Source organism: Necator americanus, chromosome X (assembly GCF_031761385.1).
Source record: "Necator americanus strain Aroian chromosome X, whole genome shotgun sequence".
NCBI classification, from domain to species: domain Eukaryota; kingdom Metazoa; phylum Nematoda; class Chromadorea; order Rhabditida; family Ancylostomatidae; genus Necator; species Necator americanus.
In genome coordinates this window covers 28,601,704-28,619,003 of record NC_087376.1, presented here as the reverse complement: position 1 = coordinate 28,619,003, position 17,300 = coordinate 28,601,704, and the positions used below count along the sequence as shown (strand labels likewise).

At 35.3% G+C, this 17,300-nt stretch overlaps 3 protein-coding genes across 3 annotated transcripts; 1 reads left to right on the top strand and 2 right to left on the bottom strand.

Moving 5' to 3' along the window:
* Nucleotides 1-8,804: 8,804 nt before the first annotated feature.
* On the bottom strand, nucleotides 8,805-11,225 carry RB195_025800 (uncharacterized protein; the record flags this gene model as incomplete). Its single annotated transcript, XM_064214095.1, has 7 exons — nucleotides 8,805-8,897; nucleotides 9,253-9,355; nucleotides 9,461-9,585; nucleotides 10,499-10,603; nucleotides 10,675-10,730; nucleotides 10,793-10,976; nucleotides 11,178-11,225. 7 exons carry the CDS (start codon nucleotides 11,223-11,225, stop codon nucleotides 8,805-8,807), a joined length of 714 nt encoding a protein of 237 aa, XP_064069976.1.
* A 2,282-nt stretch (nucleotides 11,226-13,507) lies between these two features.
* Nucleotides 13,508-16,060, top strand: RB195_025799 (uncharacterized protein; the record flags this gene model as incomplete). Its single annotated transcript, XM_064214094.1, has 3 exons — nucleotides 13,508-13,588; nucleotides 15,660-15,794; nucleotides 15,896-16,060. The coding sequence occupies 3 exons, from the start codon at nucleotides 13,508-13,510 to the stop codon at nucleotides 16,058-16,060; spliced, it is 381 nt and encodes a 126-aa protein (XP_064069975.1).
* Nucleotides 16,061-16,196: 136 nt separating this feature from the next.
* Nucleotides 16,197-17,257, bottom strand: RB195_025798 (uncharacterized protein; the record flags this gene model as incomplete). Its single annotated transcript, XM_064214093.1, has 5 exons — nucleotides 16,197-16,302; nucleotides 16,356-16,519; nucleotides 16,586-16,640; nucleotides 16,754-16,811; nucleotides 17,215-17,257. The coding sequence occupies 5 exons, from the start codon at nucleotides 17,255-17,257 to the stop codon at nucleotides 16,197-16,199; spliced, it is 426 nt and encodes a 141-aa protein (XP_064069974.1).
* Between the last annotated feature and the right edge of the window lie 43 nt (nucleotides 17,258-17,300).

Here is a 17,300-nt window from a genome sequence, read left to right as displayed (position 1 = left end):
GAGACCGCGGAACGGCTGTCAAAGATTTGATGGGAACCGCTTTTTTGAACTCACCAACATTTTTCTCTGGCATAAAAGTAATCTTTAGTTCTACTCAACAGCATACTAAATAATCTTCAAAGAAAACCATTTCATAGAACTGCTATTTTTAACTTTGCTTTAATTTTTCGCTATTTTCAATATTTAACTTAAAAATAAGTCTGAGGCAGAAATTATTGTAAGTCAAATATAAGGTGTTAAAGTAAGTAGTTCTAAGCATTTTCGACAGATGTTTCTAGGGATCTGATGATGCAAGCACCACATCGGGTCAAACTGTATGATGGATTTTAAAATGACTGTACGCTTGAAAAAAAACCTTTAGTAGTCTTCTGTTTGATGGATGGAACCAGCTGTGTTGTAGCGCACCAAAAAGGAAATTTTTAAAAAAGAGAGGATTCGATATATTCTTCAGTAACACTACGACGAAGGGGAGAAGGCGGAGCAACCAACCGTTTGCACTGTTTATGAACCTTATACAGCATCGAACACAATAGCAAAGCGATGGTATAAACGACTTCGTTCCGGAAATATGGACTTCGATGATGAGGCACGCTCTGGTAGGCCAAGTGTCGAAAATATCGATAAAAACATAGAAATCTTCGAGTCGGACCGCCTTCTGAGCACGAATTTTAATGCCCAAAAGTTAAAAATTAGCCAGAAAACCGTTTTGAAATATTTGCATAAGACAAAATTGGGCAATATTGAAGGTGTTCTGTTCCATTAAGATAACGTCAGGACGCACACATTTTTAATGACTCCAAGAGCTTGGATGAGTGCTTCTACCGCAACCGCCGTATAGCAGTCCAGACCTGGCGCCAAGCCGCCGTCACCCTTTCAAGTGTTTCCAAAATTTTCTTGATGGTACAAAACTGACCTCAGAAGAGGCTTGCGGAAATCAGGTGGTGGTCACGTTTTTGCCAACAATGGACGAGAATTTCTTCAATTGCGGAATCATGAAATTCCCACTAAAATGTAAAAAAAAACAACAATAAACAACACAAAACGGTACATAGTTTATCTAAACCTTTGTTTTCCTAACCATGTTAGTTTCATCACAGAATTAAGGCAAAAAAAAACGCTCAGAGCTTTTTACTTCATCTAATATAAAGTGTTACAATAAATTTGTTATGTATATAAAAAGTTCTAGAAAATAAATATAGAATGAGAAAAATCTTGAAAAACATTAAAAGAATAGTTTTAAATAGAATAGAAAGATTTTTGTGACATCATGTTCCTAAAATTTATTGCGTGGCCTCAAGCTGTCGCTGTATCGCGTATAATTTCTAGTTATTTGATGTGTTCTTTTTTTTTAGGGATAAACTAGTTTCAAGGCAAGTATACTGGAATATGTTCACAGAGACGCCGAAAATAAAGTTATCGCCAGCCGAGTGACAAAAATACGAGGTAATAAACAGAACTTTCACTGCATTTTTAAGAGAATTGGTTCGATGAGTTAAGAGAAGAAGTCTCCAATCGTAGGGATTTCTACCAACGTGTTTATTGATTAATGAAGATAACAATTGTGAGGGAAAACATAGTTGTGATTTTTTTCTGAAATAACCGAAATAAGAGTCGTGGAATTATATGATGTTTACGTTTTAAAAAATAAGCAACATCTTTTCGTTCTAATCTGTAACTGACATGAGTGTTTTGAAAACAAAAAACAAAACAAATGGTTTCATCTGTGAAACAGAAAGAGCGCATTCACGTAAGCGATGCGTCGAAATGAACGTGATGTTTGTTCGCACCACTCTGGGGATTAAGGTGGACTCGGAGATCCGAGAAAGATTCTTTGCGTAAAGGACATTTTTTAGTCTCTGCTGAAAAATAATTTTCAGACTTTGTAGATGTGAATCTGTTTGTATTTGAGGTTTTTATTTTATGTTATTATGAAATTTCAAGCAACTTGTAATATTCGTATTTGTTATCCCACCAAGAATAAGAAATAAGAAGTCACGAAGGAAGAATGGAACACAAAAAATATGCGATGAAGATTTTTTTAAGCATTAAGATGGATTCTAGACAAACTATCTCCACAAAGAATGATAAAGAGAACAAAAATCCAAGGATTTGTGTGATCTGACGATGTTGCTTTAGAAATTAACCACGTTAAACAACTGCAATTTTTTCAAAAATACCTTTGGCAACAATTTTCGGGGTTAAATTTTGACAACAACTCAATCAAACAAAGTAAGGATACTTAATGATCATGGTGTTGAAATTCACCACTACACTTTAGATTTCAGCATCGAAGTGTTCCAGTGCTCCAATTTATGAAAATAAGGATGATTCCTGAGGATAAGAGGCATTTTGTGTTGACAAAAATCTCATCTAATTATGCTCATCATTCCTCACTATGTGTAGGTCTTACCCGCTAGGCCTATGACGATTAAAAATCCTTGATGTGATGGAGAACAGGTGGAAGAAATGTGAATCAACTATGAGACCAATTCTATAAAAATATTCATTACATCGACATGTAAGACATGTTGGTAATATTGTCCACAAAAAAAAAACAAAATTTACGACCGGCGGTACTTAAAGGATTTTTTATAGATAAAAATTAAACACTGTAATTTGCCGCAACAGTTTCACTTCAACGGAGACTCGTTCATATTTTGAGAAAACTGCATGCAATTGCAAAACTTCATCGTGCAGTTTTCTTTCTAATTGTGCAATGGATATCTTCTTTTTTAGATTTTTAACTATAAATAATAATACAAAAATGTAAATAATAATATATAAACATTTAATAAAAAAGAATTGATAACACTATGATTTTACATTTTAGAAAAAAATGAAGATGAAAGTTTACAGTCTAAGAAAAAGAGGAAGTTTCTGTGTCTCTAAATAGATTTCGAAAACGATTAAGATGGCATCATTGCCATAAAAAAAAGCATTACAAAACTAGACTGTATTTATATCAGGAATAAACAAATAAATTTTCTTTTCCATATTCATGTTGAAGGTGTGAAACGGGGGAAAATGTTAGAATTATACATTGTTTGTTAGATAAATCCAATTTCACACACATACACACACACGATACTTCAGTGACGCGTCAAAGATCCACAAACTATCCACAAAATAGAAGTTGCCCAACTGAAATTGACACTTGTGACTGGGTCGACAAAAACATGTTGGTCAAGAAGAAATATTTTCCTGCAGAGAAAAAAGAAAAAAAAACGACGGAAGTTACTCTAATAAATCAGCATTGGTTTTTATTAAATGCTAAAGTTTTGTTCAAATCCTAAAAATATCTGTATAGGAAGAAAATTGCAGTAAAATATCTATAAAATGCAGCAACCAGGCAAAGCGAGGCGTAAACTGATAAATAATTTGGTATGAATACTGAACAAAACAAGGAGCTGCAGCTTTTATGAATGAACATATCAGTTTCCTTTGCAATGTGGACTATTGTACGATTTGTTGCCATGGGTACTCAAATATGTACAAGTACAAATACACATTTCTCGTATCCTTCTTTGTTCGGTTTTTGGATAAAAATAGAAAAAAATTCCAAACCAAATAAGTTCACAGACGCCGGCAAAAGTAATGGTTGCTACAATTCTGGACATGTCCAACTTCTATTATTCCACTTTTTTTAAATCACTTACGAAAATTGTGACTCAGACTTGCAAATCTTCGCTCTCCCTCATTCATTCATCCGGAACTGACGCAAATTCTAGCGAAGAAAATGAATAAACGCTACTGCTTCAACGTTTATAAAAAGTTTATTCTTTGCGAATTCCAGGAATGTGCTTGAAAATCTTAAAGTGTAAGACAGTTAATTGAATTGTACAACTATAAGAAAACAGTTCAGTGGGAAAGTATTTCTTTTTGAGACCAGCAGATTCAGGAACACTGCAAGTAAGAAATAGTAGTGGTATACGCGAAAGTAGTGCGGTGGGGAGAAAACAAGTGGCTGAATAATGGACTCCGGGCCTCTATTGGTTCCAAATTGAGGTAATGAAGAAGAATTTGTCATGAAAGCTCCATTGTCAAGGTACATTACTCCGTGGATCAGCGATCACATCGGAAAATGCATTTTTAAAGAGTAACGAGTACTCACGAAGAGTTCTACTTCGTTGCAGGTATAAATAGAAATTACTGATTAATTATTTCAATTGTTTATTCTATTTTCTTTTTTTTCTGATTGTATCCAAGGAATCAAAGCGATGTTATCCAGCGATTTCCGAAACCACTGCAAAAGAACTACAACCACCTTTTCGTTTAAAAATTTAATTTTGTCAAAAGAGAAACTTTTAATGGTTTTAACTGATTGATTTAACTGTGTTTTTAGGCTGAAATTATCAGGGAGGTCTGGAACTAATTTAATGAGCAAAAAATAGTGCTAAACGCCGAAAATAACGGCATTTAAGACTTATTCTTCTGTTAAATGTCTGTGACGTGCTTTATTATACTTTCAGGATTCATTCTCTGTCTCCTTTCCCTACAAATTTTCAAAGCATAGAAATCATTTAATGCAATTTGTATGGCCTACCGTAACAGCTAGTATATAGACACTTTAAGTAGATGATCACTTCAGTTGACACCAGATCCAGGGAATCCAGGATTTAGTAAGCACTTAGTTACTCAAATTACAGAACTTTATTTACACTTGTCCGCGTTGATAAGTTGGGAAGGGCGCAGGAATACAATGCAAATTCCCAACATAACATGAAAAATGTACGAAATTCCTGGAAGGAATGGCTAAGCTAAGCGTGCATATCTTAGCAGTAGAATGAATGCGACACGTCTGTAGTGAAGTCTGTAGAACAGAAGCTGTAGTAAGTGCTGAATCCACAAATTATCCCGAAAATCCACTAACTTTCTAATATAGTACAAACCGCTATAGATCTACTACACATTCGTAATACTCTTTTTGGAGTGGAGGAATTTTTTATGGATTTCCAAGAGCACATGTGTTTAATTTGTGATTTCGTATTTGCAAAAGTCATCTACACGTTGCCAGAAGTATAATTCAAAAAAAAGTTGGTTTTTCAGTATCATAATTTTATGGATTCTAGCAGAAAGTGAAAAATTTTAATTTCTGAAGCATTGGATCATGAAATTAGGAAGGCGAGCGGTTCTTCTCATCTATTCCGCCTTGCATCGGAACTTCTTTGGCTGGTCGCTTTCCTATGCAAGAGGCAATTTTCCTGGCAAAGTTCTGCAGCTCTTACCCGATTAAAAAACACTACTGTAACCTTTATCCCGGCTGGATAACTCTATACGAATGTCGTTCGAGCAATATATTTCACATAGACACCGGATTTAAGCATGAGTGAACAAGTTGAGAGCGGCTTAGTTGAGCAAAAAAGGAAGGATTGTTCAGCGGCACCCGTTCACTCAACTCCGCCTCATTTATGAGTTGCAGCTATGTAGTTGAGGACGTGAAAAAAGCTTTTTATTTCGTATAAAGAAGATCGTAAGCTTGATGTTAGGTATCCATATGCTTTATCTGGCGTTCATGGATTTAATATACTACGGTATCGCCGCATCCAAAACACGCTGGGAATTCTTTTCATAGATTTTTCTTTTAGGCAATGTTGCACAGCTGAGATTTGCATGATCATTGAATTTGCAGATTAGCGGAGAAGGAAAGTGGTAGAGGGGGACTTTTTCTCGTATTCCACAAAGTGAACAGAGAATTTCTCTGACGATAACTAAAGCTTTTCAAGCAGCAGCTGTGCAACTTTATGCAACTAAATAAATCTGATTTTGTACGTAGTCGATTTGCTCTACAACGCAATTCTTGTTACTTCCCAAAAATCCACTCCTATAATTCTGTAAATTTCTAATAGATTAGATATAGAAGAAGAGTTACGAAAAATAATGACTTTTTTCTAATGATTTCATTTCTCTTATCGCGAAACACATTAGTTCAGCGGAAATAAATCGCTATGGGGAAAAAAAACATATGAAAATATTATTTTTTGAAAGGCGCACAAAATGTATTGAATAGTAGTAGGATTTGCCTTAAAATCTAATACGCCAAAAACACTAATTAGTCGAATACAACAACAGCTTTGAGATAACGCAATTATCCGTATCGGATGGAATACGAGCCAGGAAATTCCTACGCACAGCTAGCTATTCGAGTATATTTAATGAGTAATTGCTTTTCCTGCACAGAAAAATAGATGCTTCTGCAAAATTTTTTCTACTCACCCGGTCACAAATAACGAATAGAAAACTATCAGTAGAAATAAGTATTTATCGTTATTTTATTCTTTTTACTCCTTTACGAAGGTAAAAGTTATATATGGTAAGTTTGCATAAAATAATTACAATTGAACACTTCCTAGAAACCGGAAATGAGACACGAATCCGGAAATTTGTGTCGGATTGTAAAGTGTTTTGGTTCACAGCTTTGTGTATGTGTGTATGTGTTGTTAGAGCCGCGAAATGGATTTCTCACGGCCAGCTTTGTGGAATTAGTCGCGTTGTTTTCACGATGAGAAACCTCGAAATTCGCTAACAGGTCCCATGGTGAAGAATTTACGCCCACGATTCGAAAAAAAAGCGAAGGAGAACATAATTCTTTGACAAACAATCGCGAAATTTTCTGGGTTATTCCGTAGCGACATCACTAAGACAACGTTTGAAATTTTCGTAAACTTTTCGAGAGAATTTCAAGAGTGTGCACTTTTGCGTTTCTGAGTGGCTGGCCGAGCCGTTCCAAGTGATAGCAGCAAACTTCAAAGATGTGGATATTCCAGGAGCTGTTTTGCACATTTTCAGCACGAAACGATAAATCATGCCGGGTATGTCCAAATGATGGTGGGCAAGAGCACTCTTCCATACCTTAATCCAAGTGATCTCGTTGATCTATGCGTAAGAAAATGGGAACTACGGATCTATCAAGTTTAATAATCATGTAAAACGTTTGAAGACTGCTCGAACTTCGTTTCTGAGGAATAATTTTAAGGAAGGACCCAGTAATTAACGAGGATAGTGCGGCACTATTCAAAGCTTCTACCGTTTCACTTTTTTGTAAATATTCTTTGGTATTTCTGAGATTTGTTGATAGCACGATAAAAGCTTTAGCTAAGGTTTTATAATAAGAATTTGGAGTCTACTTAGGACAAAATGAATGAATGAAAATGAGAAGAAAATGAATGTAATGAAGAAAAGTGAGAAAAAGTGCGATTATATGCCTAGCAAACGAAGGAGGTGTTAGGGATGTCTGTGAGGTTACATATAGGAACTCGTGTCAAGTTTCCTTTTCGAGGAGCTTCCTGGATCATTACTCAAAAAATAAAGTTTTATTTATATGAAACTAGGAGTTTTGGTGCGCTACGAACTCTGTAACAAGACAACAAACTTTTCTGACTTTAGTTAGCTTTAAAAATAATTGTTTGGCTTTTGAATGAGCTTTAAATGAGAAGAATTAACTACCGAGTTAATCTGTGGAAATTGTAGTGAAAGGAACTTTTGCATGGAGATTGCAAAATGTGAATGTTTTCCACTCGTTATAGAAGCTACGATGGCTATATAAAAAATATCCATTCAAAAATTTTCAGAAATATTGTCATTGGCAAAATGAAATATTAAACACTCCCCACGTTTCAGAATGGTACTCTACTTCATCTCTGATCTAATCTAATTGGAAAAAAAATCTTCAGAGAAGGAAGATGTTTTTGGTGAAGCTCAAAAGATGTCTGTCTGCCTTAGTGACGAGTGCCTGACGCAGAACAATTAACGCCGTGGGAATCCTACCTCCTACGTCGATTCCCGTCGAAGAATTTCTATGCATACGAGGACAAATGATCATCACGTAAATGGGAGCCGAGGTTGAATAACGAATAAGGAATTCCATATTTGGATTATCTGCATCCGTATCCGACTGGTAGCGTATGAACACATGTGAGACACGATGCATGGATATAACCCCAGGGGTAATGCGGTTCTCAGAAGAATTACGAGTTGTCCGCTGACGTGAAACTTGCTGAAGCGCTCAGTTTGAAACGAGAAACAGCCAACAAGACGATTTCAGGTGACGAGTGAAAGTGAGTGAAAGTGAGTGAAATCAGCTGATGGGGAATGGACGATTACAGCACGCTATACTTCTTGCTATATACAAACTAACGAAAAGACTCTGACATTTGGTGAGACAAAAGCGGGACATGTAGCTGTTTCCAGAAGAATATCCCGGGATTTGAAGTCTTTTTGTTCATTCTTTGCCTCGTGAATTTTTTAAAACTTCATTTGCGAAATGCACTCTTAACCTCCAGAGATATGCTACGTAATTCCTCCAAAGAGATGGTACGTAATTCCATTTGTATTCATGGACTTTTCTCCCACCTTTTTTCACCACTTCTTAGACAATGGTTCCATTTTTAAAAGTGTGGGACCAACTGAATTCTAAATGTGGCTATTTTTACGGGCGGAATTACTCCTAATTCATACCCAAGAAAATAGAAGCCTTACATGATAAAACCTGTGTAGATATTAACGCATACGTTTCATAGCCAAAAATGAGAACAATATCTTTAAAAATGTTTTTTTTCGAGAGTTTCTCACTCTGTCCAAAAATGTAAAAGTTGTGAAACTGCTTTGTTGGGACAGGAAATAAAATAAACAGCAAAATGAAAAGTACGTTTATTTTGATTGCAACACAAAATGAAAATATGTTAGATGAGACTTAAAGTGAAAGGTCCACTATGCACTATAATTTAAAATGTTAAAAATCATGAACAAATAGAAATCGACATGGAAGAAAACGTTCGGAGATAAAAAGAGAAAAGAAATCATTTGATCTACGTGGAGGTCATCGTTTTCCTCGTCAGGAAATAGGGAAGCCAACAGAACAGACTTCGCCGAGGTGGTTCGGTTTCGTTCGTGTCAACCACCTGATGAAGAAAAGTCGATGAAATGAATAAAAAGTTATGTTGAACGATTTTGTTAAAAAAAAAACAACATTAGAGCTGTGATTTGAAAAATTTGTGGATGCACACGATCCTGGCAGTGATCGTTTATCATCACATCTTGCAAACATCTCATGTTTGCTTCTGTCTAGTGATGTTTTCAGGTTTCGCATCGGTCTACTCCTTTGGGAAAATTAACGTTTTCGAACGGGCACAGAAGAAAAGGAATGCAACATTTTTTAGAAGAGGATATTTTTGTGGAGGATAGAAGTGAGGAATTGATTTCTGCCATGTTTTGCTCATCAAGAAATCATGTTAAAGATTTTTCTAGTGCACAAACCTCAATTTTTCCGGTGAGACGTTCCTGAATTTCAGCTCTCCTCTCTGCAACCTTATCTAACACTTCAATTAGCAGCTCTTCGCAGTTGACTCCTGTCACAGCGCTGTCAAGATTTTATGATTCTCATAAAATCACATAGAGTTGAGGAAAAGAAGTAGTAGTAATTTAAAACCTTATAAAATTTCTGAAGATATTGTTAGGAAATTACCTTGTTTCGAATAACGAGAATCCAAGCTCTTGGGATTTTTTTTCAGCGTCATCAAATGAAACCATACGTTGATCGTTCAAATCTGCTTTTGTTCCCACAAGAAATATATCCACATTGGGAGCGATCTAGAAAAAAAAGTACGATGAAACGCACGATTTCTCTAACCGTTTTAGAACGAAAATATTTTTTAGCTTTCCCAAAATTCATTAAAAAAATAACATCCATTTCACTTCATGAAAGCTAAACTTTTTAAAGAGAGATTAGGCGCAAGGGAATCCTTTGACAATCCTCACATCATATTACTTTCAATATTTCACCTTAAAAACCAGGAAATTAAGCGATGTTAGAGAAGGTCAAAAATGTTATCGAAACGAAGCGTAGAGTATTACAAGGATGATATCCAGCACAAAATGAAACATTATAAAGGATTAAAAAGGATTTACACTCAAACTGGCACATTTGTTCTACAAATATTTGGTTCTGGGGGAGCATAAAAAGAAATGAGCTTCTCTATCCATCTATCATTTGTCTATCTTGCTATCTTTTTTTTCAATAGAAATGATTGAAGCAGAAATTCATCCAATCATAAAATTCAAAATTCATTTATATTGTGTTATGTACTTAATTCCAATGGACGAAACAAAAAAGGAGGACTCAAGGAACATTTTGCTGAAATATTAAACTATTCCTGTCGCTAAGTAGTAAATACATCTCTTTCGCTAAGATTTTTGTTTATTTTTTGTTAAATTGTCTGTGCACTTTTTTAAAGTTTAATTTTGAGCAATGGGAATCAAATATAATTTAGATGAATAGTGCCGGATTCAAGTGCAAGTTCTCCTACACTCGTTTTCTTTTACTTTTTTTTTGGAAAAATCCTCAGTAGAATTCAGTAAAAGGACTAGAATTTACTTCTAGAAGAAAGCGTTTCTAATTTTTCTTTTTCAATCTGTTTAAAAAGAAATGAAATAAAACGTAAAAAAGTAAAACGTGACGTAAAAGTTAGCTATTCAATTTTTTTTCTCTTCAATGTTCATTTACCATTCGTTGTAGTGTCGGTAATGTGTCACAAAGTTCCTGGAATGTCTTCACATTCGTTGTGTCGTACACAAGAAGTACCCCATTCACATCCATGAAATTTTTCGCCTTAACACTTAAATATTCTGTACATACATTGACTAGGAGGAGAAGTTAATGGGAATGCACCTGTCACTCACCATGTGCACTTTTGCCGGACCTGACACATCCTCGTTGCATGCGAAACTCGATAATTCTACAAATTTGCTACGAATTAAGGTTTTTCTCGATAACAAATTTGCAAAAACGCAAATTTACCTATAATTTGCAAATCAGCCTTAACTATAGATCCGTGAATAGCGCGAACAACTACAGTGATTTCCGGATGAGAGATTTCCTCTTTTGGATTGTGAAATATATTTTGCTTGAATCGCCTTAATAAAGAGGATCTACCGGATCCTCCTCTTCCAATGACTAGGATCTTGAATCGATTAGCAGCATACTAGAATACATCCATAAATAAAGCATTTACTAGTCTTTGTGAAGGAAATTTAAATTCAGCATTTTAAGAAGCTGGAGACCTTGACACACAGGTGGAATATAGCAGAGTTACCTTTCCAGTTTACCCTCAGATAACTCAGACAATATCCCAACTTTGCTGATAGGCTCAGAAAAATGTTAAAAATAATATTTTTTTGAGAACCTGTGCTTCGCTTGGATAAATCATGATGTCGCTGTAATTGAAGTTCATTATTCGTTTCGGGCTAGTATGAACCAAGTATGCAGGAACGGTGTGGAGACTAAAATCGTTATTATAATAATTAATTGAAGAAAGTTGAAAAAATATCTTTGTAAACATGTTGTAGCTAAGAAAAGACTCGATTCATTCCATTGTTCAGAGAACCAGTTAGAATAGAAGCTTCTTGAGATTTTTCTTTGTAAAAATGTCGGGAGATGCCATGTAGAAGAAAAATCAACTCGCTGTTTCTCAAAATCTATCTACTGCTCAGGAAAATGTTTCTCAGAAAAAAAATTCGGGGATCTGTGACTCAAATCAAATACATTTCCTATTTTTTGTTGAAAAAATGTTTCAAAAACTGCGCGAGCAACTGTCCACTTAACTATTGCAACAAATTGTATATTCGGAAAAAGAGCAATGTTTTCCAGATGATCAAGTAAGGTTTGAAAAATGTTTTTTATGAGATTGGGTTAATTTTCTTCTCGGATAAACTCAATATTGTTTCAGAAATGCAAAGCAATCCCATTTTTTACAAAAGGAACCATAACTACTCATTCACCTTTTTCGCTAGATATTGTATAAATAATAAACGAAAAGTTGTTGTAGGCAGAAAGTTTGGATAAAGGATAAATGATAAAATTTTTGGCGTTAATCAATCCGCTTCGGAATTCCGCCTCCCACGTTCACTTCAATTCAGAATCGTTTGAGGTTTACGAACCTCAAACGTCAAGCCCCGACAATGACTTGCGGTAGCCAGCTGATGTCTCAAGTCAGTGTTTTTATCCTTGCAGACAAGTCTGGTACCAATTTATTGACCTCGGAAGGATGAAAGGCTTGGTGACCACCTGGGCAGATTCGAACCTCCGTCCATGCACCCACAGCGAAACCTCTTAAGGATTGTGCTACACCGCCCCAATGTTTGGATACGTCCGTTTTTTAGGCTTTTCTAGACATACTCTATTGGACTTTTCAATGCGAAATATTTAATAACGCTTGCAAAATGTTTGCATTGAAATCCGTGCGAAGTTCTGAAATGATACGTTCATTTACAAAATGACGTGAATAAAGAATTGTTTGCCGCTGTTGGCAGTCCATGCAAATTTTAGGGTTTTCCTTGTGCAATGATGGATTGCTTCCTACATAACTCAAAAAATGCACTTCAAACGTGAATGTCGTGCTCAAAACATTCTTTTTCCAAAATTAGTACAAGTTCTGGTTAGTGGGAAAACAAGTTGGTGAAAAATAGCAACAATTAGGAGAGAAAACATATCTGAATGGTAGAAATCAACAACTTAAACTACTCTGCTCATGGAATAAGGGGGTAGCCTTATCATATACGGGAGTATTCTCGATAACAATCTCGGAAACCCTTCAATCACTTTACCCGGAAAGGAAATCTTTTGGAGAAAAAAAAATTGACGGATTCAGCTCTTATCAACGAATGTATGGACAACCCTTCCATCAGGAGCAATTGTCCGAATCCGTGTTATTTCTAGTATCACTCCAGTATGTAGTTAGTGGTTGGCAGTGTAACCTACGGAATAGATAACAGAAGGAACGATGCATGCAACAAAAAAATCCAGAAATTCCAATATCTGATCGGGGGGGGGGGGGGCGATAACTTGTAATTCCCAACTCGGTCTATCCCAAATATTTCAGGTATTTGATTAAATGAAAATTCATGCCGATATAAGCAATTATTACTATAAAAATGACTTTATAATTAGTGCTATATAAATATCTAGGTCATCCACTTCATACTCCAATACAATCAAGGATTACTCCTAAATTCGTTAGGTATTATGCATACTCATTAGTGTAAGCTACAAAAAATAGTATATTTTTATCTGGAGCAGGAGTTCTGATATACTACCCTGTCTGGGAAAGCTTACCAAAAAAATACCAAAAATATAATCTATCAAGTGTCAGTTGTCAGCTGTCATCAAACTGCAAAATAAATTATCCTAGTGAAAATAAACAACAAAAAAAATTGAAATGTAGCAGATACTTTCAATCAAATGTCCTACTTTTTTCCATACTCTGTGACACATACATTTTCGTGGATAAAATCCTATCAAGTGTTCTTATTCAGCTATACGAGAAATAGTAACTCTCCTGAAACACGTTCGCTCAAAAATTCTATGGATTCATTCAGTACGTTGAAATTGAATTGCGAACTGATTTGCAACAACAATAAAACATATAACGATTTGTGTAGCGTTAAATGCATAGTTCCAGTACTATTTAATCTCTGGATAAATGAGTGTTTCTGGAGTGAGTTGGTGTTTCACGCTATGTATCTCACTGAATACTTTCCTCAGTGCGCATGGGATAGTATGCGCATGACAACTAGCAGATATTTCCGATTCTTCAGGGTAAGATTTTTTTCTTTGTGATTTTCAGGGAGAATATTCCCTGAGTATTATTGAAACAATAAGAGAAAGTTTTCCTGGAAAAAGACATCTGAACAGGTCCCTTGTAAGGATATATTAGTACTGATTATAATATTGAGTGATGATCCTAATGTTCAGTGTTTTAGACAGTAAAAGTGTATCCATCAAGTGTAACAAATCCGTTAAAAAAATGTTCAAAAATGTATAAATAATAAAGTGTCAGTTATTAATTAACCCGCTTGTGATGTGCGAATCCGTTAATTTCAATTCAGGATCGTTTGAGATTTACGAAAGTGTGACTAGCCTATACAGTGACTTGAGGAGGCTACTCGATGTGTTAGTTGAGTGATTTCATCCTCACAGGAGTATTGAGGTACCACTTTATTGGCTCCGGAAGGATGACAACTTTTGCATGGGACTAGGGCGGTTTCGAACCACCGATTGATAGTGCAGTCACACAGGAACCTTCTACCGAATGCGCTACTCCCACCCCGAATAACATGTACGAAATAAAAACCTATGACCACAACCAACTTTTTTATTTTACTTTAGATTCACGTTAGAAATCATTACTTACATATAGCTGTGATTCCTCTCTGGATTTTGTTCAAAATCTCAGTTACACGTTCCCGGATAGTACCCTTACTTTTCTATTCTGGATTCTCAGAACAAATCGCTGCAACAGAGAATCTCTCTACACCTTAAGGGATTCTTTTATTTGTTATTTTACCATGTATTTAGTTAAAACCAAATAGAGGAAGTGCAGAGAAGAATAAAATCGGCTGGTTACCATATTTTTCGAAACTTCTATACTATCTATATATATTTTGAAAAAAATGCATTTCTACTTTGACTAGATCGATTGTATTGTCAAATTGTGGATTGGTTTACATACAGATCCTCCTGAAGTCTATGAGATATTGTCGAAAATGTTGATAAGTGGAGATCGCCGCTGAGAAGCACTTAGCGCCTGCGCACAGTTCATTCACTCCGACGTATTATTACAGCTTGATAGCTTATCTCAGGAGCTTCCTTTCTTAAACCATGCTTTTTCCCCAAAAAAAATGACATGGTTAAATCTATACTATTTGTTACTGTGAATTTCAAGTCTCATACTAGGATATCATCATGATTTTCCAATATATATGTACCGTACTTCACGCAATAGTTTTCTGAAACTCATTTTTTTTTTCAATTACTGTACCTACGAACTGTTTCATTTTTTTCTTTTCACTATTCTCCAGTTTCTTTTTGTTCTCTATCGCTAACATGTTTCAACAAGTGTTTAAATCACACATTTACATTGTAGAGCTGAACGTTGCCGTGAGAAATGACTCAATCAAGCGATGTACTCGTGGAAGGTATAGGGATCCAGGAGGAGGTCTGATTTACATAGATGCGCGGATTTTGGGACCCTAAAATTGTAGTTACGCTCAGAACGTCGAAATTCCAAAGCAGGAGAACTGTTCTCGAGAGGGGATATTCTGCTTCAATTAGGAGATTAAGTATTCCGGCAGGCTGTAGATCCATAAATTGTAGACACTACATACAAGCATACAGATAGATACGACATACCAATGACCTCTCCATTTGTTCGTTTTCATACCACTGTCAGATTGATTGGAAGAATTTTCCTGCAAATGTAGAGCTTAAGAGACACTGCTGATGACATTTTGTTCTAGCACTTCGCGCTGGAAATTTCTGCAAAAATCTTGTCCTCCTTTTCTAAACATTTGTGGGGAATTGTTTTTGCAGTAGATCACTGTCAACCACACAATTCTAGACCTTAAATTAAAAAATTAAATTAGAATCTGAATTTTAACTATGCTAAAATTAAAAAGTTTCCTTTTTTCTTTTAGGAAATGACAAGTCGAGCTTTGGTTTTAATTCTTATTTTCCTATAAATAAACTGCTCACCGCTCTAGAACTATCCTGCAATCCTTACGCAATCATTTAGCGACTTCAGGATGACAAAAAAAATACCAAAAAAATCTGTTTTTTTTTAATTCACACTTTGTTGTACTTATCTGTGCATAGATCCAGTAAATTTTAGCGTTCGAGGCCGTGCCTGGAAAAATGTGCTCCATCGAAATTAGTTGTGGTTAAAAGCACGGATATGTGCGAAGAAATGCAGCAGGAAGCGATCGCCCTAGCCCATTGCGCTATCGAGCGATTCCAGTTGGAGAAGGTAACAGAAAAAATTTCTAGACCAATTTTTTTCTCTTTTTAAACAAAAACCTACATCACTTTTTATACAAGTCCATGATTTAACTCCCTTGTTCTTTCTAGGATATCGCTTCCTACATCAAAACCGAATTCGACAGGAAATATTGCCCATCATGGCACTGTGTTGTCGGACGTAACTTTGGCTCTTTTGTCACTTATGAAACTCATCATTTTATTTATTTTTATGTTCAACATATTGCTGTAATGTTGTTCAAAGCAGGATTCTAATACGTTTCCTTTTTCATCAACAATGTAGCATTCATTTCATTTACACATGTCTGAAAAATCAAGATTTATTAACGAATTCATTTTTTTTAATCAATAAAACTCGCTAGTGCCAACTGTACAACCACAAAGAAAATATTCAAATCCAAAAATATTTCAGTAACGATATCACTGGAATGAGGAGAATCGTCATTGTTCCAGAAGAATTACAGTAATCCCTGTCGTTACAGAAGCAGTAGAACCACCTGAGAATCAACTATGTTTTCTGTAAATTTACATCTAAGTAACAATATTTCACCTTTTCACTGGAGCTGAACCATCCTGGAAAGGAAAGCATGTTCTACCTTGTACATAGGACAAGTTTGTTGGGTTTACTTGTAGAGTTGTTTGATAGAAACAATCACTTTTGAAGGTCACATATTCAACGCCAGGAGTCATAGTATCCAGAATTCTCACACAGTACTAAACAATGAAAAATTTTCACATTAATCGCGTTAAAAGTGCTGGAGTTAGAAGAAAATCTTTCACTTGATTGGTCTCACACTGATTGTTCCGATTTTCACAAGTGCTTGCTTGGGTAAACCTAAATTTATTGTAATTTCTGTTTTTTTTAGTTGTCTTTTCCTATTTGTTGCTCTTCGAACAGTATTTTCTGTCACTAATTTCACTTGAGAAACAACTTCCTGCATTTCTCACCTCAACGGATAACTTCCAAGCCAACCATTGCACTGATGACATTTCAGCGCGAATATTGCTACAAAAAAGTCATTGGTAAACAAATTTTTAAATGTTCTGATGTAAAACTAAAAAGCAATTAAACTACAAGGCACTTTAAAAACAAGTAATATTCAATGTTGTACAAAGAAAAAAAAACCAGCTTTAAATGTTTTACAATTCATTTTTAATCAAACTGGAAAAGTTTTGAATAATAGGAGGTTTGAATTGAAAAACACTAGTGATATAAGGGAAACACATTGTTCTTTACTTTATGCTTTACGTTAATATTGAATTTTATGGAAGATTTGGAATTTCATTTCGTAATTTAATAATATGGGAAATCCGCAATGTGTTTTTTATTTTCTTGCTTGGGAAATTTCGCTGAAAAAAATTGTTTGACATTATTATAAGCGTTTGTAGTGGAATTACAACAAACGTACTTTTCCAGCCGATTAGAAGTGTAACCAGAGTCAGCGGGTTCATTGGAATTCCGTAAACATGGAGGACTGATATCAAATTATCGGAT